Here is a 21,295-nt window from a genome sequence, read left to right as displayed (position 1 = left end):
TGTCTGCCTTAACGTTTGCAAGAAGGTTTATTTATGTTTTATTTATCGAACTAAAATATCCAAATATTTTGCAACGTTTATACAGGGTGTTTCAAAAGGTTATGCCAAAATTTGAAGGAGTTGTAGGGGGTGAGTTGAGAAGTACGCCTGTTTTTCCCCATTTTCCTACGATGAGTTAAAAGAGCGCCAGAGAGCTTCAAAGTGTGGCCTACTAGCCCCTACAACACGCTGTGGCCTACTAGCCCCTGGAAGTAGGCTGCAACGAGCGCAAAACCAAGCAGCAGGGACTTTAAATACTGTTAAAGTTTACTTTTTTATGCTAGTTACCTCGATTTGTTTACAAAGTCCTTTTTCCCCTATCACACGAACCCAAACCTTAATGTTCGCGTTTCCCTGCTGCTTGGTTTTGCGCTCGTTGCAGCCTACTTCCAGAAGCTAGTAGGCTACACTTTGAAGCTCTCTGGCGCTCTTTTAACTCATCGTAGGAAAATGGGGAAAAAACAGGCATACTTCTCAACTCCTTCAAATTTTTGCCTATCGTTTTAAAACACCCTGTATATTGATTACATTGTGTTAGACATACGGAGTTTTTGCGCCAAATATAACTTTTTTTAAATTTTATTTCTTAGGCGAAAATATTTAATTCATCATGAATTTTTAATTCCCTTCTTGCGACGTTTTTGCTGTTAAACAATGAACGTATTTAAATATAATTTAATGACAATTAAATTTAAATTTAATTAATTAAAATTAATTGTCTCAAAGGAACAATTGTCTGTTAACACGCGCCTCGGGTTGGGTTTAACGTAGCAAGCGCCGATCACCCCTAGTTCGTACTCCCTTTAAGGTGTCAACTGTTTCAGTTAAAGGGATAATTTACTAGTTTCAATAACATAACCGCCATCTATCGGTTTAAAAAACTTAGCACTGAATACGGCAGCTCGTTCTTAAAATTAGTCTCGCGCTAAAGTATACCATCTTGGACAATTTCAATAAAATGAAAGCGCGTGTCGAAACTATTGAAGTTGGCTGTACTTGTGGTATTTGAAATTTCCTTTACATTATTGAAACTGGCGATTTTCCCAAAGGATATGTATATTCAGAAGTATATAATATTTTCTTAAGAAAGAAGTATTCGTCGACCTACGCAGGCTCCCGTTGATTTTTCAAAAAAAAGTTTAGGAAGAAACTATATTGATTTTATAATATTATTTCATGGTGAAAATATGCTTTATCAATAGGTAATTATCCCTCAGAGGCGTACCGGTAGGGCTTGGAGGGGGGCATGTTAACACTTTCGCCTCGCAACAAGAGTAGCCGGGTTCGATCGCAGATTGTGACACTGGGCGAAAACTCGGAACCACTCTCCCTCGAGTTCTTCGGTTTCCCCCTTTCCACAAAAACTTGTAGAGGTTAACGGTAATAGTGAGTGTAGGGAGCTGTTGGCTCGCATGGCATGAACGGATTGCCGCTACCCGACTACGCGTAGTAACCCGGCCACCTGAATTAATGGCTTCAAAAGTCGCAAGATGACTTGGGCTAAAGGTGGTGTCTTGGGTATTAGCCTAGCTGATTATTTTTATTATTATTATAAGGCTCAAAATTATTCCAACTACATACGTGACTTATATTCAAATGTTCCTAAAGATTCTTTAGATGCGTTTGACGTTTCGAATTATTGCGCGCGTAGAATTTAGTTTTAAACGTTGTTAATGACAGAACACTGATTAGGACGAACTCGTCTGGATTTCGTCGTAATGCATGAAAATTTATTCCTAATTTATTTGATTAATGATATCATAAGACTATCAACGGCCCCCTCAGTTTCAATTGGGCATAAAGGCGCATGTATTCAGTACTAGACGGACGTGGGATAAACTAATATTAGAATCTACGCCAAACCACTCAACCCTCCTCAGCCCTACAAACTTTTCGCCTAGGAGCAACTAGTGCTCGGCATTCGATTAATTTTTATCCATGAATAAAATAAGCTCGGCGATATTTAAATAATATTTATTTAAATAACCAATAGTTTAATAAAAATTGTAAAATGTTTAAATAATCGAAAGTGAATAAGCCTATTATTTAAATAAAACAAACAATTATTTAAATAAATACCACTTTTATTCAAATAAATTCTTGGTTGCGTAAAAAACATAATTAAATAAGTTAAAATGATATTCTTTTTACCAACGTTTTTTAAATAAATCGGAAACTTTGTGGATAATGAATAAACAATTCCGAGCACTAGGAGCAACAAACACAAGGAGAACGCAGCTAGCCTTTAAACACGTTAACGCAGTGTTGCGCACAAATTTGATTGGACGAACCTTTACGGTGAACATTTTACGGAAAGGGGGAAGACAATTTCCGAGTTTTCCCCTTCCGACGGCAGCAGGCGCTAAAACGTCTAACCAATGAAAACTGTACGCAAGATAATATACGACTTTTGACGGGTTGCGTTCTCCTTGTGTGGGATGCTGTGTTTGTTGCTCATAGCTTTTCGCTTGTTCCAGGATTTCGGAGTAGGGTAAGATGAGTAAGGTAATGTCTGCCTTTGGCCTTTTTAGCAGATAAACTCTGGCTAGCAGACGACAAAATCCGATTTACTCCTTTACACCTCCTTTCCATAAGGAGTAACTAGAGTAGCCCTAATACTCCGGAACAAGCGAATAGTTTATTGGCCGGAGTAATTCTCATCCCCGGAACAGGGGAATAAAACGTTTTGGGGTGAAAAGAGTACACATTTAGTCCGAGAACAGGCGAAGAAAACGTTTTGGGGTAAAAAGAGTACACTTTTAGTCCGAGAACAGGCGAATAAAACGTTTTGGGGTGAAAAGAGTACACTTTTAGTCCGAGAACAGGCGAATAAAACGTTTTGGGGTGAAAAGAGTACACTTTTAGTCCGAGAACAGGCGAATAAAACGTTTTGGGGTGAAAAGAGTACACATTTAGTCCGAGAACAGGCGAATAAAACGTTTTGGGGTAAAAAGAGTACACTTTTAGTCCGAGAACAGGCGAATAAAACGTTTTGGGGTAAAAAGAGTACACTATTAGTCCGAGAACAGGCGAATAAAACGTTTTGGGGTGAAAAGAGTACACATTTAGTCCGAGAACAGGTGAATAAAACGTTTTGGGGTGAAAAGAGTACACTTTTAGTCCGAGAACAGGTGAATAAAACGTTTTGGGGTAAAAAGAGTACACTTTTAGTCCGAGAACAGGCGAATAAAACGTTTTGGGGTAAAAAGAGTACACTTTTAGTCCGAGAACAGGCGAATAAAACGTTTTGGGTTAAAAAGAGTACACTTTTAGTCCGAGAACAGGTGAATAAAACGTTTTGGGGTGAAAAGAGTACACTTTTAGTCCGAGAACAGGCGAATAAAACGTTTTGGGGTAAAAAGAGTACACTTTTAGTCCGAGAACAGGCGAATAAAACGTTTTGGGGTGAAAAGAGTACACTTTTAGTCCGAGAACAGGCGAATAAAACGTTTTGGGGTAAAAAGAGTACACATTTAGTCCGAGAACAGGCGAATAAAACGTTTTGGGGTAAAAAGAGTACACTTTTAGTCCGAGAACAGGCGAATAAAACGTTTTGGGGTGAAAAGAGTACACTTTTAGTCCGAGAACAGGTGAATAAAACGTTTTGGGGTAAAAAGAGTACACATTTAGTCCGAGAACAGGTGAATAAAACGTTTTGGGGTGAAAAGAGTACACTTTTAGTCCGAGAACAGGCGAATAAAACGTTTTGGGGTAAAAAGAGTACACTTTTAGTCCGAGAACAGGCGAATAAAACGTTTTGGGGTGAAAAGAGTACACTTTTAGTCCGAGAACAGGCGAATAAAACGTTTTGGGGTAAAAAGAGTACACTTTTAGTCCGATAACAGGTGAATAAAACGTTTTGGGGTAAAAAGAGTACACTTTTAGTCCGAGAACAGGTGAATAAAACGTTTTGGGGTAAAAAGAGTACACATTTAGTCCGAGAACAGGCGAATAAAACGTTTTGGGGTAAAAAGAGTACACTTTTAGTCCGAGAACAGGCGAATAAAACGTTTTGGGGTGAAAAGAGTACACATTTAGTCCGAGAACAGGCGAATAAAACGTTTTGGGGTAAAAAGAGTACACTTTTAGTCCGAGAACAGGTGAATAAAACGTTTTGGGGTAAAAAGAGTACACATTTAGTCCGAGAACAGATGAAAAGAAACCACCTATTACCTCTTGCCATTTGGTAGCATGAATTGGGGGATTTGTGCATAAGTTTCAGTTTTTAACCACCAGATGGATTCATGTAGCTAGTTTGACAGTCATTAGCCTAACATTACAATCCCATTCGTTTCAAACTTGATAGTCTTATGATGATATACATTGGGAGTGCCATATCCCAATTTCGAACAACCCTTCTGGAAATTAGCTGCCAACGTACTCTGCGACGAGCTTGCGAAGGAACGAGTTTCATTTTAACGACCTAGAAGGATTATACGCTTCTGGTATCATATGACGAATCATTTTTTTACATTGTGAAAAAAATGGCATTTAAATATTTATATTTTAACAGCAAACTAGGCTATTCATGTTTGTTCACCGTACGGAAAGTAGATTCGTAGTTCACTCTTTATGAAGAAATATTTCTTCGCGAAATTCTTTAGGTCATCTCTTTAGATTCTTGCCTTATTTTTAATTTCCGCTTCTGAAGTATTTTATTTATTTTAAACGCTTTGAACGATGCATGGTAATTTACAAAAAATAAAACATTTACAAATGCTTCTCATAGATGGCATGCCAAATTGCACGTCACTCTTTTCTATTTTAAATTTAGCTTATATAGTAAAATTAAAATATTTTCCCAAAAAAATACACGAATACCAATCAACTTTATTAAGGGTATTTAATTATTCTCTATCATTTAGCCAAGTCTAATTGATGTTGTTATATTTTTGAAAACCTGTACATTTATTTTTCTTACGAAATCGTAAAATATTTTATTTGTCGTTAAGAAACGGTATTTTTTTTTAAAACTGAATCCGTGTCTTTTTTACTTTTGTGAAATTTTTGGCCAAAACGTATTGGTGTGATATTTCGGCTGGAAGGTTGGCTGATTTTTATTTTCGTGTCATAATACATTTTTGTAAGAAGGCTGATTAATGTAAATTTTAAGTTTAGCTCTATTTAAAAGTTTAAAAACACTATTTTGATTTAGAATATAAAACGACTTTAAATGCGTAATTAAGGTATTGAAATTTGAACGAATTGATTTCGGTCAGTGGTATTAGGGTACAATTGTTTTAGTCAACTCCCTACCAAAATTATGGCCACCGTGTGGTCGAAATTTTAACTAAAATTACTATTGTTAACTCGGGTTTGATTGTCGGTGCTGGCAGTCAATATTTTCTAAATAATATTTTTTAAAAATGGTTAAAATATGTAGAATCATCTTTTGAACATAAATTTTTTATTTTTTTATAAATTTAAATATATATATTAAAAATTATACATAAATAATTTAACGCTTTTTTAAAAGTGACAAAATATTATTTATCAATTTTTTTAACGGGTTTAAACTAATAAAACTTTTGACTGCCGAAGCGAGGAATCGAACCAAATATTGTATTCGTTGGGCACGCCAACGCCGTCTAGTAGCAGCTAATAACCCTAATGTAAAAAAGAACTATTGGTAAACAACGGAGTTGGACAACATTTGTACCATAATAACCCTAAAAATTTATTAGTTATTTAAATAATTTAAGTTGTTTTATAAGGTTTTTGTTTTAAGCCTAGCCATGACAACGCTATAGAGAATAACTGAATACTCTTAAATGACCTTTTTATGACCCTTTACTCGAAGGTAACTCTTCTATTCATTTTGATGAAATGGATGTAAATATATATATATATATTATTCTATAGGAAAATTAATTTAAATAAAAGTTACACCCAATTAATTGAATTTAATAGAAAATACCAATTGTCGAAATACATTCTTTCATCTTAATAAAAAAACTGCGATTAATTTAGTTAATCCACGATTAATTATTAATAAAAGTAAATTATATTTTAAAAGTATTACAAACACGCATTATATGTGGATTCGTGAAATTCCCTAGTGACAAAGAAAACCAGTTTGATCTATTAAAAATATATTTTAATTAATTCCAAAAATCGACTTATAATTTTTTGTTTGTTTACATTTTGGCCTGGCAAAAAGTTTATTGCTGATGAAAAATATTTCTTTCTTTTCATTTTTTTGATTGATTTAAAATTATGCCCGAAAAATGTCATTTTTATGATCTTCTGACTTTGGTTTGAAAAATCACCATACTCTGATTTATCTGCTCGGCGTTGAATCGTCGGCATCTGCTACCTTTGGCCTCTATCTAAACCTGCCGCCGGGCTCATGACGCGGCCACTTTGTAAGTATGAACGTCTTCAGACGCAACTACGCCTTCACAGACCCGCCCTCTCGATATCGATAGACCAAAATTTTAATTGGCGTGCTATCATTAAATGTCTGAGCAAGATTATTTCCTTTTTATTTTTGGATATTTGTTTATATCCATAACGATTTGAAATCGATGTATTTAGATTGTGTGTTATTATATTTGTGTTTGTGTTTTTTTTAGTAGTCGGTATATATATATTTTTTTCGATGTGTGCGGTGTAACCGGTTTTGGAACTTACCGGTTTATTTGTAAAATTTAACTTTCGAACCGGTTAGAGGAACCGGTTATTAGACTTGGGATAGTCTATTTAGTAAATTTAAAGATTCGACATTCGAACCGGTAAGCCTAAGACCGGCCACGTCAACACGAAATATCTGCGTGCAGTTGTTTGCTAAAACAAAACAAAAATTGCTTTTTTGCGTTTTTATTTTATTTTATTTTTAATTGGTGTCGCTATGCTTAATTTCCACCAATCAGGGCTAAGTGTCCCCGCCCTCATTTTTGACGTCACCCGCTCCGACAAATCACATTTTCGTTTTGCCTAGACGTAGAGTATCATATATTCATCCCAATCTTTTTTTTTATCCGTACATCTCTCTATAACCCATACGCTAAGAAATTTTGTTACGTCATAACCCCCAACGCCAAACCAATCACGCTCCAGTATTTCAGGTAGCCACGCCCACACGACCAAATTCCGCGCGCTTATTGGAGGGGTAGGGAAATTGTGTAGAGTAATTCTCTTTTTGCACACCATGGCATCTTGTTGATTTAATCTATTATTATCCGTGTTATTTCCATAGTTGAATTTGTATCGTAGACATTAAATATTGTGACTATATTATATCGGTGCATTAGGCAACGGCACTTTCAGTATTTGCACGACAGCTCCATTTAGACATTGTTTAAGTGTTTTCTAATCTAGTGTTCAAAAAACGAAAGAATCTACCGTAGGATTCATTATTCAGTGTATCCAGGTATATTTGTTGATCCATTTTATTATTTATGTTTGACCATTGTAACGCTAGTAATCTTTTTAGGACCAAATTGGTTTCCAAATACGTCGCTAGATGGTGCAAATATTGACATTTATCTGTACCAATATTTAGTCGTATGAAGTTAATTTATTTTTACATTTGAGTACGATATTATTTACAATAAAGAGGCCAAAATGTAACACCCCCTTTTCAAATTTCCACCCCTTATTTAAGATATTTAATATTAATATTATACAATGAATATATAATAATGAACTACAATGAACAAACACAAATAATGAAATAGTCAGTTTCTGAAGTAGTGTGAATCTATCCTTACGCGTTGGCTAGCTTGTTAATATTACTTAACGAAGGGTGAGCTATATATCATCGCGTTTTGAGATGCACCCTAACTTCAAAACTGACCGATGAAGCTTTTCGTTTCTTGCTTTACTCTTATCTTCCGCCGCCACCGTACGTCGTCGTCGCTGCTTTGACGTTGTATATTTATGTCGAGTGGAAACGAACAGCTTTTGCGCTAGATGGCGCCAGGGTTGCTGAGATAACCATTAACCCCTTTTCTCTTCTCGGTGTGTTCTTCACGATCTTGTAGGAAAACAAGCTGGGTGACATTTGCTTTTCTTTGCGATACGTCCCTACCGCTGGGAAACTGACCGTGGTCATTCTGGAGGCTAAAAACCTTAAAAAAATGGATGTCGGGGGTCTTTCGGGTGAGTTAATCAGTTTTTATGTTACTCCTAAAGGTTTTCGCTTGATCACTGGTCAAGCGCCGTTAAACCATTACTAATACGTGACCGTTGTCTTAAAATAAGACATAATTAACTTTGGGCGTCTTTTTGGCAATTATGTTTGTATTGACCACTGGTCAAGCGCCATTAAAACGTTAGGAATACGTTGCCGTTGTCTTAAAATATGACATCATTAACTTTTTGCGTCCTTTTGGTCAATTATGTTTGTATTGACCACCGGTCAAGCATCATTAAACGGTTAATAATACGTTGCCGTTGCATTAAATGTGAAATAATTAAGGTTGGGCGCCCTCTTGATCAATTATGTTTGTATTGACCACTGGTCAAGCACCACTAAAACTTTAGGAATACGTTGCCGTTGACTTAAAATATGACATAATTAATTTTGGGCGTCCTTTTGGTCAATTATGTTCGAATTGACCACTAGTCAAGTTTTATATTTCGTTTTTAAGTATTGGCTGGTCGTATATCAAATTAAAGCCTGCGAGAAAATTTTCTATAATTTTTAATTGGAGGCAACTAGTTAAACCATTTTTAGGTCTTAGTTTCGACAATAATGTTAGTAAAACATACATTGTCCGATATATTGATATGTGACTATACGTTGCTTGCAGATCCATACGTCAAAATTGCGCTCATGATGAACGGCAAGAGAATAAAAAAGAAGAAGACTTCTATTAAAAAATGCACCTTGAATCCATATTATAATGAATCTTTTACTTTCGAAGTACCTTTCGAGCAAATACAGGTAAGGAGGGAAACGCTGGGTTGACGCCAGATAAATTGTACAAGAGGAATAGCAACTCTCACTTTGACAATGCTTTAGAATGTAACTCTAGATGATACTTTTTGCAGTTATTCCGGTTACTATAGAATGTATCTCTAGGAGCTAACGTTTGGGATATTCCCGGTTAAAATATGGTATATATCTAGATTCTATCGTTTGGGGTATTTCCGGTTAATATATAATGTATCTCAAGGATCAAACGTTGTGGGTTTTTCCGGTTAATATAGGATATATCTCTAGATGATAAAGTTTGGGGTATTTCTGGTTAATATAGGATATATCTCTAGATTATAAAGTTTGGGGTATTTCTGGTTATTGTATAGTATATATCTAGATTCTAACGGTTGGGGTATTTCCAGTCAACATATGTTATATATCTAGATTCTAACGTTTGGGGTATTTCCGGTCAACATATGGTATACATCTAGATTTTTTGGGGTATTTCCAGTCAACATATGGTATATATCTAGATTCTAACGGTTAAGGTATTTCCAGTCAACATATGGTATATATCTAGATTCTAACGGTTGGGGTATTTCCAGTCAACATATGGTATATATCTAGATTCTAACGGTTGGGGTATTTCCAGTCAACATATGGTATATATCTAGATTTTTTGGGGTATTTCCAGTCAACATATGGTATATATCTAGATTTTAACGGTTAAGGTATTTCCAGTCAACATATGGTATATATCTAGATTCTAACGGTTAAGGTATTTCCAGTCAACATATATATGGTATATATCTAGATTCTAACGGTTGGGGTATTTCCAGTCAACATATGGTATATATCTAGATTCTAACGTTTGGGGTATTTCCGGTTAATATAGAATGTATCTCAAGGAGCAAACGTTGTGGGTTTTTCCGGTTAATATAGGATATATCTCTAGATTATAAAGTTTGGGGTATTTCTGGTTATTGTATAGTATATATCTAGATTCTAACGGTTGGGGTATTTCCAGTCAACATATGTTATATATCTAGATTCTAACGTTTGGGGTATTTCCAGTCAACATATGGTATATATCTAGATTCTAACGGTTAAGGTATTTCCAGTCAACATATGGTATATATCTAGATTCTAACGGTTGGGGTATTTCCAGTCAACATACGGTATATATCTAGATTCTAACGGTTGGGGTATTTCCAGTCAACATATGTTATATATCTAGATTCTAACGTTTGGGGTATTTCCAGTCAACATATGGTATATATCTAGATTCTAACGGTTAAGGTATTTCCAGTCAACATATGGTATATATCTAGATTCTAACGGTTGGGGTATTTCCAGTCAACATATATATGGTATATATCTAGATTCTAACGGTTGGGGTATTTCCAGTCAACATATGGTATATATCTAGATTCTATCGGTTGGGGTATTTCCAGTCAACATATGGTATATATCTAGATTTTAACGGTTAAGGTATTTCCAGTCAACATATGGTATATATCTAGATTCTAACGGTTAAGGTATTTCCAGTCAACATATATATGGTATATATCTAGATTCTAACGGTTAAGGTATTTCCAGTCAACGTATGGTATATATCTAGATTCTAACGGTTGGGGTATTTCCAGTCAACATACGGTATATATCTAGATTCTAACGGTTGGGGTATTTCCAGTCAACATATGTTATATATCTAGATTCTAACGTTTGGGGTATTTCCAGTCAACATATGGTATATATCTAGATTCTAACGGTTAAGGTATTTCCAGTCAACATATGGTATATATCTAGATTCTAACGGTTGGGGTATTTCCAGTCAACATATATATGGTATATATCTGGATTCTAACGGTTGGGGTATTTCCAGTCAACATATGGTATATATCTAGATTCTAACGGTTGGGGTATTTCCGGTCAACATATGGTATATATCTAGATTTTTTGGGGTATTTCCAGTCAACATATGGTATATATCTAGATTTTAACGGTTAAGGTATTTCCAGTCAACATATGGTATATATCTAGATTCTAACGGTTAAGGTATTTCCAGTCAACGTATGGTATATATCTAGATTCTAACGGTTGGGGTATTTCCAGTCAACATACGGTATATATCTAGATTCTAACGGTTGGGGTATTTCCAGTCAACATATGTTATATATCTAGATTCTAACGTTTGGGGTATTTCCAGTCAACATATGGTATATATCTAGATTCTAACGGTTAAGGTATTTCCAGTCAACATATGGTATATATCTAGATTCTAACGGTTGGGGTATTTCCAGTCAACATATATATGGTATATATCTGGATTCTAACGGTTGGGGTATTTCCAGTCAACATATGGTATATATCTAGATTCTAACGGTTGGGGTATTTCCGGTCAACATATGGTATATATCTAGATTTTTTGGGGTATTTCCAGTCAACATATGGTATATATCTAGATTTTAACGGTTAAGGTATTTCCAGTCAACATATGGTATATATCTAGATTCTAACGGTTAAGGTATTTCCAGTCAACATATGGTATATATCTAGATTTTTTGGGGTATTTCCAGTCAACATATGGTATATATCTAGATTTTAACGGTTAAGGTATTTCCAGTCAACATATGGTATATATCTAGATTCTAACGGTTAAGGTATTTCCAGTCAACATATATATGGTATATATCTAGATTCTAACGATTGGGGTATTTCCAGTCAACATAAATATGGTATATATCTAGATTCTAACGGTTAAGGTATTTCCAGTCAACGTATGGTATATATCTAGATTCTAACGGTTGGGGTATTTCCAGTCAACATATGGTATATATCTAGATTCTAACGGTTAAGGTATTTCCAGTCAACATATATATGGTATATATCTAGATTCTAACGGTTAAGGTATTTCCAGTCAACGTATGGTATATATCTAGATTCTAACGGTTGGGGTATTTCCAGTCAACATATATATGGTATATATCTAGATTCTAACGGTTAAGGTATTTCCAGTCAACATATATATGGTATATATCTAGATTCTAACGGTTAAGGTATTTCCAGTCAACGTATGGTATATATCTAGATTCTAACGGTTGGGGTATTTCCAGTCAACATATGGTATATATCTAGATTCTAACGGTTAAGGTATTTCCAGTCAACATATATATGATATATATCTAGATTCTAACGGTTAAGGTATTTCCAGTCAACATATATATGGTATATATCTGGATTCTAACGGTTGGGGTATTTCCAGTCAACATATGGTATATATCTAGATTCTAACGGTTGGGGTATTTCCGGTCAACATATGGTATATATCTAGATTTTTTGGGGTATTTCCAGTCAACATATGGTATATATCTAGATTTTAACGGTTAAGGTATTTCCAGTCAACATATGGTATATATCTAGATTCTAACGGTTAAGGTATTTCCAGTCAACGTATGGTATATATCTAGATTCTAACGGTTGGGGTATTTCCAGTCAACATACGGTATATATCTAGATTCTAACGGTTGGGGTATTTCCAGTCAACATATGGTATATATCTAGATTCTAACGGTTAAGGTATTTCCAGTCAACATATATATGGTATATATCTAGATTCTAACGGTTAAGGTATTTCCAGTCAACGTATGGTATATATCTAGATTCTAACGGTTGGGGTATTTCCAGTCAACATATGGTATATATCTAGATTCTAACGGTTGGGGTATTTCCAGTCAACATATGGTATATATCTAGATTCTAACGTTTGGGGTATTTCCGGTTAATATAGAATGTATCTCTAGGAGCTAGCGTTTGGGGTAATTCCAGTTAATATAGAATTTATCTCAAGGGACTAACGTTTGGGATACTTCCGGTTAATGTATGTTGAAAAAACAAAGCTTAGCATATGACGTTAACATATCCGAACCCTACTCTACCTACTTATTAGTTGGTTGATGGAAAACACTCGTTAAAATCATAACTAAGTTTATTACGTGATCATGGAACTCATACTGCTATGGTACAATAAAATGCGTCAAAATATATATACAATCGTTATCTCGGGAATACTTTTTTATAGAGATAACTCATCGTCTATGATTAATGAAAAAACTAAATCTATTTTTTCTATTAACAATACATAACGGAAGTTGAAGGCCTAAAACACCCCAGAAAATAATTCGACTTAGTTTCTATTCCTCTTTTATAATTTCGATGAAGGCATTCCGTCCGTCCGTCCGTCCGAGTCATCGCAGAAGTATCCGATAGTATATTTTATCATCATTTTATCTTTGGTACGCTATAGAAAGTAAACTTGGTGGTAACAGTAGTCGACTACGATAGAATTGGAACGTCCGAACCAATCGGAAAGGTTCTCTTGGGCTGCAACGCGACGGGAACGGAACTGCGCCACTGGATGGACATGCTGGCCTCCCCTCGGAGGCCGATTGCGCAGTGGCATTCGTTGAAAGACCCCCAGGACGGACAGGAGAACTAACAGCGACAACAGCAGTAGCCACGGGCGCGGTCAAACACTTAGCTAAAGACGAGTCCTTGAGGTAAGTCGCCATCGGCAACCACATTTCTCTACAATATCGTCGGGTCCTTATTCCTCCTTCCTCGTGCTTAAAGGGACTCTCACTCCCTCTTTCTTCATTTTGGGCCTTTGCTTAAAACAAAATTCTAATTTCCAAAAATTAAATTACTATTTTGCAAAATTCAGTAACGCGATTTTTGACTGGTTAAGCAGGGTTGGCTGATTTAAATAAATTTTGATTTAAAATTTTTTGATTTAAATCACAAATTAGTTCAATAGAGGAATAAAAATGCCAAAAAATACGTTCTTAAATGGCAATTAAATTTAATTAAGATTTCACATAATTCAAGACTAGCTAACTGATAAAGGTAAAATATCCGTTAATTAAACAGGAAAATAGCCATTAATTGTATAGAAATTAATAAAATAAAAAAATTCGATTTAAATAAAAAAATCCGATTTAATTAAAAAAATCGATTCAAATAAAAAAAATCTGATTTAATTTAAAAAATCCGATTTAAATTAAAATATCGGATTTAAATTTAAAAAATCGGATTTAAATTTAAAAAAATGGATTTAAATTAAAAAAAACCGATTTAAATTAAAAAAAGATTTTACTGAAAAAAATAAATTGATTTTTATTTAAAAAAAATGACAACCCTGTGTTTAAGACACCCTCTTAAAAACGAGTAGGTGATACTCGGAGGATTGTAGACATTGTTTTATCGTGTACTTTCAAAGATTTAAAAAAAGTTCACATATGTACTTGATTTCAATTCTACTTCATAGAATTTATGTAGGTTTCTTACGAAATCTTTTGGAATTAAATTTTAAATTTAGGAAAAAAACAGGCTCCCTTTAAGCACGTAAATGTCAGTGCACATTGTGTGTTTGTCGCACGATTTGCTATTGGTTGGAAAATTGAATGACGTCATTGACTCCTCCCCTTCCCACGAATGTGTCTTTATAGGCGGAAAGTTCCCCATTACAGATGTGGTGAAAATAATGCCCAAGGCTTAACTTAGTTGTCCCCGAAGTGTTAACCCCCCACCCAGTGCAAAAAATCTGAACTGTTAAATATTTAAAAAGAAAATATTACCCCCATCTTACCATTTTCTGCATTTGAGCTTACTATCGCAACATTAAGCCTAAAAATAACTAGAATCAAAAATTAGTAAATAAATCGTACGAGTAGAAATCAAAAAAATAGTCACAAATTTTTTATATCTTAAAATAAAATTTTTGGTTGAAAAATCGCTATAAAATTCGCGAAAAATCAAAAAAGGGGCGTGCGTAAAAGGCTTAGCGCAGGGGAGGATACGTCCTATGACGCGTAGACGTGACGTCATAACGTGAACCCAACAAAAGCCACGCCCCCTTTGAATATGTACATCGGCGAAATTTTCGTATACAACGTTTTTCGTAGAAATGTGACTGAAATCGTGTGAAAAAAATGGCTTTTATGTTGCGATACGTAACATCTCGATAATATAGTGTGTTTAAAAAAAATCGTCTTATTAAAAAAATTGTCATAAATGTTATATATATATATATATACTTTTTTCGTTTACGTATACGTTTGAACCCCTCGAAACCGTTGTGTGGAGCCATCTGATGGAATAAAAAAATATATAAAATGCACGTTGATGTTAACGTAAGCATGAAAGGCTTTCGAGTGTTAAAATGTTACCAAAACTCCACCCCGAAAAATTACTCATTTTAATTTTTACAGCAAATTTTCCTGTCATCATATAACTTTTATTGTTTATAAACGATCGATATAATTATAATTTAATGAAATATTATATATATAATTATAAAAAAAATGTAAAAATATTACATTGTATGTAGGACCTTGTAGTATTTGGGTACCAGAAAAATCCATACTATATCGTTCTATTTACAAGAATCACAGTAAATATAAACAACCCCTAAAATTCAAAGCATGCGACGTAGTTCAATGTATAATCGCGGTGCAGTATAAAATGCCAGATACCGAAAAAAATAGTTAACGTAATTTCAACGTGGTAAAAATTTGGAAAAAAAATTACCTACCCTAAAAAAAAACAATATAAAAATATATATTTGTGTATCGTAGTATAAATGTTGCACGGAGATTACGTACGAATGATAAATATAAAGAAATAAATATCCGTTATATGTATAACGCGGTGCTGCCATCTATAGTGATTTTTTGCGTTGTTAGTAGGTGGCAGCACCTCGTTTGGGAATATAGAAAATTTTGCACGAACGTGTAAATAACGCAGTAGTTTAATCGTGGACTTATATATAAGAAAAAGTACTCGTAGCATTTTTGCAAAAAAAAAACAAAATGAAACAAAATGAAACCTCCCCCCGAAGAATATAACAAATGCAGGATTGGAAATTTAAAATCTTAAATTAAAAATCCTGAAATACCGTGAGTTAATTCTTCATACGTGCCATTTATAGCACTGTGAATCTTTAGACGTACTACGCACGGGTATCAAGTGTTTGGAATTTTATTGTAAAAAAATCACAATAATCGCTTAAGTACTGTTAATTAATTTTGATGAATTTAAAGTAACTATCCTAATGTTTGTTAATTTACGAAAGAGATGTTTGAGCTTTTTGGAAAAAAAATAACACGCGATTACCAAAAAGAAAAACATTAATTGCGATTTTGGCATAACTATAACCACGCCCCCCTTAAGACACACACATACACACCAACACAGAAAAAAATTAATGTAGTTTTTAGAGTATGTACAAAACGTAGTTTCGTAACAAAACACACCCACACTATGAATTAGAGTTAGATTATTTAACTGGTCCAATCAGGGAGGCAATTAAGATTACGTAATGGTGTTGATTTCGTTGCTGTACTTTCGATTGGCCCGTTTTGGTGGGTGTGTATGTACGCCATTGGTTCGTTTGAGTGGGAGTTACTTGGTGGAATATTGTGTTTGGCGCGTTTGGGTGGGAGTTATCTGGTGGAGTACTATGATTGGCGCGTTTGAGTGGAAGTTACTTGGTGGAGTACTATGATTGGCGCTTTTGAAAGGGAGTTGCCTGGTGGAGTATCGTGATTGGCGCGTTTGAGTGGGAGTTGCCTGGGAGAGTATCGTGATTGGCGCGTTTGAAAGGGCGTTACCTGGTGGAGTATCGTGATTGGCGCGTTTGAGTGGGAGTTACCTGGTGGAGTACTATGATTGGTTGTTTAGGGGTGGAATGTTTTTCAGTTCGGAGAGTGATTGGAATAGTTATGGATGACCTTTTGTCAACGAGGATTGTGATTGGTACGTTTGAATAAAGGTTGCCTAACGGAGTACTGTGATTGTTTGCTTAAGGTTTTAGCTCGTAATGTGATTGGTCGAGTTAATAAGGGTGTATGTCATCTAGAAATGTGGTTGGTTGGATTAAATTGGAGGTGTGTCTCGCGATTTAAAGGGATGGAGATGGGGAAGTAACATACAAGTTTGTTTAGTAAGATCCTATCATCTGGTAGTATGTATTTCAATGAGAAAGAGAATGATTTTGAGAAAAAATATGCGTGATCATACAGGATAAAAATGATACGATTGAGACGTGATTAGCACACTAATGTATTAAAAAATTAAACGCGCGCTTATGTGTTAAGAAAGAAACTGATTGCTTAGATCAAAGTAAATCAAATATGATTGATTAAGGGAATGAAGGGGAAGAATTGGGTTGATTGAGAAAATATTAAGATATATAAATAATGAAAAGGAAAATGGTTTAAACGATTGGCTAATAAAGAGTGGGTGGAGTATGTATGGTTAACGTGATTGGTTAAGAAAATAAATTGGAACGCGAAAGGGTACGTGATTGGATAATGACGGAAAGTGTGGCTACTAAATTCTAAGCCGGGAGTGCAATACGATTGGTGGAAAATTCTGTAAGAAAATAATGAGTGTAAAAGTGTGTTACAGCAACGAGACCGACGCTATTACGTCATTCTCTAAAAGGCTTCCAATCGCTCATGGCGATGAATTTTAATTGGTGGAGAAAGAATTTAATTTGTCCATAGGTTGAGGAAAAGACGAAGCTGATAAGTTCGGAAATGCTACCGCGGTAGGGTTCCCGCGTGACCTCACGAATCGAGGCGGGCGTCGTGGAGAGTGGGCGTGGCGTAGGAGAAAGAAGGAGGCGTGTCCGGAGCCGCCTCGGTTCGAACGAAGATCGTGAGGGCCTGCTCATGGCCGCGGACGTCGCCGGTAGTGGTCCCCCTGAATCCCTGTTCGTCATGCTCGATAAACGCTCGGGGATTGTGTGGTTTTGGTGCCGACCGACGATGGCCGCTGGGCTCTGAAAGAAGGTTCCGTTGATTGGGTAATTGTGACGCGCGGAACCTCACGCCTACCGCGGACATTTCACCCTGGTACGGGCCTGTTTGTGACAAGGAAATTCTAGCTTGACCTCTGAAGAAGGGCGCGGGAGAGGCCAGTCTTTATTAAGTTGTGGTCAGTATCTTAGTTAGTTTCTTCACCTGACCTACTGCTGATGGAAGGAGAAGGTATACCATTTCTTGATCTAATATCTCAATATAACTTCTTGAATTTATATACTCGTGGCCAGGTAGGGTTTCTAGTTGTTTTACGGGAACAATCTGGGATGAAAGACGATTTTGGTGAAAAACAAATAACGCGTTACTCTCACCTTTCTGGGAGGGATATTTAAAATGGTTGAAACATTCAGAGAGAATGAACGTTGGAAATAACCGTTGTTGACCTTGAACTAGGAAGAGTTGACCTTCAATTTAAAGGAGGACTAGATATTTCTGAAGGCGAGCGCGCGTGATCTTTGAAATGATTGGTGTGTCAGGCTGACCTTGATCGAAATCGAAATTGGATATATCGGATAAATACGGCGTTGACCTTGTCGGAATGACCTTGAAATGTGCCAGCGGTAAACTGCTTCTAATTGGATAGAACTAAAGAGAAATTACACCTTATTGGATAAATCTAAGGATTCGTTATAGCTAGCGAAGAACGACTAGTGATTGGATAAGGGAAAAATTATTTGATAGAGTTAGGGTGATTAAATTCTGTTTGGTTAAAGTCATAGAAAGAAATTCCAATTAATTGGCAAGAAAGATAAACGACTACTGATTGGATAGACCTAGAAAAAACGATTCCTGATTGGATAGGCCTAGAAAATAACGAACTATTGATTGGATAGAATTAGAAAGCAACGGTTACTGATTGGATAGAACTAGAACTAAATAATTCCTGTATGGATAGAGCTAGAACGAAATCATTCTTGATTGGATAGAGCTAGAATGAAATCATTCCTGATTGGATAGAGCTAGAATGAAATCATTCCTGATTGGATAGAGCTATAACGAAATCATTCCTGTTTGGATAGAGCTAGAACGAAATCATTCCTGATTGGATAGAGCTAGAACGAAATCATTCCTGATTGGATAGAGCTAGAATGAAATCATTCCTGATTGGATAGAGCTAGAATGAAATCATTCCTGATTGGATAGAGCTAGAACGAAATCATTCCTGATTGGATAGAGCTAGAACGAAATCATTCCTGATTGGATAGAGCTAGAACGAAATCATTCCTGATTGGATAGAGCTAGAACGAAATCATTCCTGATTGGATAGAGCTAGAACGAAATCATTCCTGATTGGATAGAGCTAGAACGAAATCATTCCTGATTGGATAGAGCTAGAATGAAGCGATTCGTGATTGGATAAAACGGGAATGAAGCGATTCCGGATTGGATAGAACTAGAATGAAGCGATTCCTGATTGGATAGAATTAGAATGAAGCGATTCCTGATTGGATATAGCTAGAAAGAAAACATCTTCTTATTTGATAGACCAGCAGAGTTGAGAAGTGAACTTGAACTAGTGAGGTAAATTCATCTGGACCAGACTAAACTTTCGTTTGGAACCCTTCTTCGAATATAATTGGCTGTGATCAGGAAAATATGTATGTGATTTAGATTGACTGTTTTAACATGAGGTAGGTAAAAAAATAAAAGAAGGTTTCAAATCGTGTAAGAGTTAAAATAATTAAGGTCTGAGATCTGAAAAAAGTGGTCTGAGATTTGACAAACGTTGTCTGAGGTTTGAAGTGGCGTAAGCTTTGAAAAGGAAGGCATAAGGTTTGAAATTGACGGTTTTCATTATGAATCCAAGAACTGGAAATTCAAATTAATGAAGTTTTACTATCTGTAAAATGTGCTAACAAAGCCAATATTGTGAGCAGGAATTCTCACCAATTTCAATTCCTTCAACGTCGCTAAAGTTAGAAGGTCAAGGTCAGACCCCGAAATTAACTATCTGTACCGGTTAAATATTAACACGTACACACCAATCATGGAACTCAGTACCAGGTAATGGATAAAACAAGGATTCAAACACGAAAAATAAAAAAATGTAGAAAATTTCAACAAAAAAAAATAATCGAGAAAAAAAAATCCCAGTTCAAATTAAAGCTTTACAAAATAAAAATATTTTAGTTCCAAAACACATGTATGTCTTAAAAAAATGTTAGCGTAGTTTTTGAGAGAAAATTATAAATTAAAATCAAAGTTTTTCAAAAATATTTCAAATCACCATCTCCGTACACAATACATTCCAGCTTACGATGATCTCAAGAATATATATAAAAAATAGAAAATAAAACCGTAGATGGTGAAGGCCATCTATCGGTAGGTTTAATGTTAGTTGGCGAATTAATTTTAAAAATTAATCTTAAATTAATGCGAAATGTATGTATGATGCAATTGTATCGTAAAATTTGTGTTTAGCTATGTACCAAAGGGGTAGGCAAATTAATTAAAATGTTGGTTTTTAATATATATTAAAAGAAATTAAATAAACATGTAAAAAAAATCGAAATCCCACGTCGCTGAAGAAAAACATTTTTATAAATGAAGTTACCCTCATCTGATGACGATTCGAAGCCGTAGTTAATTCTAATCGTATTTAGTTTTAGGCGGGTTGGACGGGGTACATTTAATAGAAAGTGACGTAGAAATGACGTAAAAGTGACGTAGACCTCCCCTGTGCAGTCTGAATCCCGCCATCTAGTTGCTAAAATCTTTAGTCTTAATATATCGCTTCATTCGTCGTTGGTTCTACGTAACTTCATATTTTAGCTATTTAAGAAAATTTGAAATTATGTAAAAAAATATAGATTTAGTTTAATCAACTAAAGAAATCATAATTCACTAAAAAACACAATTTTTCTCATATCAAACAATATGTATATTTAGACTTAGATGAAATTTACAGGGGGAAAACGCTTCTATACTTTTTACTATTTCATTTCGTTTTACGTAAAATTGTATTTACTTTTCATTGTAATATACATTCCCTTAACTATTCAAAATCGTTTCTCCTTTTGTGAAAATAAAAAAATATATAAAAACTACATAAATCAATGCAGATTTTTGATTTTTCAAGGTTTTTAATAATGTATAACTGTAAATGAATTTTTCGGGTGTCTAATGAAGATGACTAGATAGTTATGAGTGATTTTTAATTTGCGTTGTAAACTTATGAGAAAACAAATTGTAAAATTTTTGGCGATATTTATTGGAAATGTTGGTTTTTAAGTAATAAAAACATACATGTATTTATAAACCCAGTATGCCGTTGTTATTTTCCCTTTTAATGTAAGATAAATAAATAAAAATTTTAAATTTAAAATTTAGTATGGTCTGAAATATTCTGCAATATTAAGCAGTCGCGTATCCTGTTCTATCCAATAGCAACAACGCTATGAGGTATGAGTTAAGTAAAGAAACGCACAGTTTTACGATAATATTTTTATTTTTAATTTAAAAGCGAAGTTAAGTAACGATTTAGTAAAGAAGTAGAAAAAAACTT

At 34.9% G+C, this 21,295-nt stretch overlaps 1 protein-coding gene across 4 annotated transcripts in view; it reads left to right on the top strand.

Moving 5' to 3' along the window:
• Nucleotides 1-17,477, top strand: part of LOC149958618 (synaptotagmin 1-like) — an 87,941-nt gene extending 70,464 nt beyond the window's left edge. For 2 of the 4 annotated variants that reach the window (XM_090165955.1, XM_090165956.1), the window contains exons 7-10: nt 8,025-8,142; nt 8,796-8,929; nt 13,212-13,464; nt 14,413-15,168. In XM_090165955.1, coding sequence (XP_090022081.1) covers nt 8,025-8,142; nt 8,796-8,929; nt 13,212-13,403 — 444 coding nt within the window. In that variant the 3' untranslated portion in view covers nt 13,404-13,464; nt 14,413-15,168. The other 2 variants (XM_090165957.1, XM_090165958.1) reach the window with 2 other exon arrangements.
• Nucleotides 17,478-21,295: the final 3,818 nt, after the last annotated feature.

This window comes from Leiobunum rupestre, chromosome 2 (genome assembly GCF_980474605.1).
Source record: "Leiobunum rupestre chromosome 2, qqLeiRupe1.1.hap1, whole genome shotgun sequence".
Classification (NCBI taxonomy): Eukaryota; Metazoa; Arthropoda; class Arachnida; order Opiliones; family Sclerosomatidae; genus Leiobunum; species Leiobunum rupestre.
The sequence above is the reverse complement of the archived record's forward strand: the minus strand, read 5'-3'. Positions and strand labels throughout refer to the sequence as shown.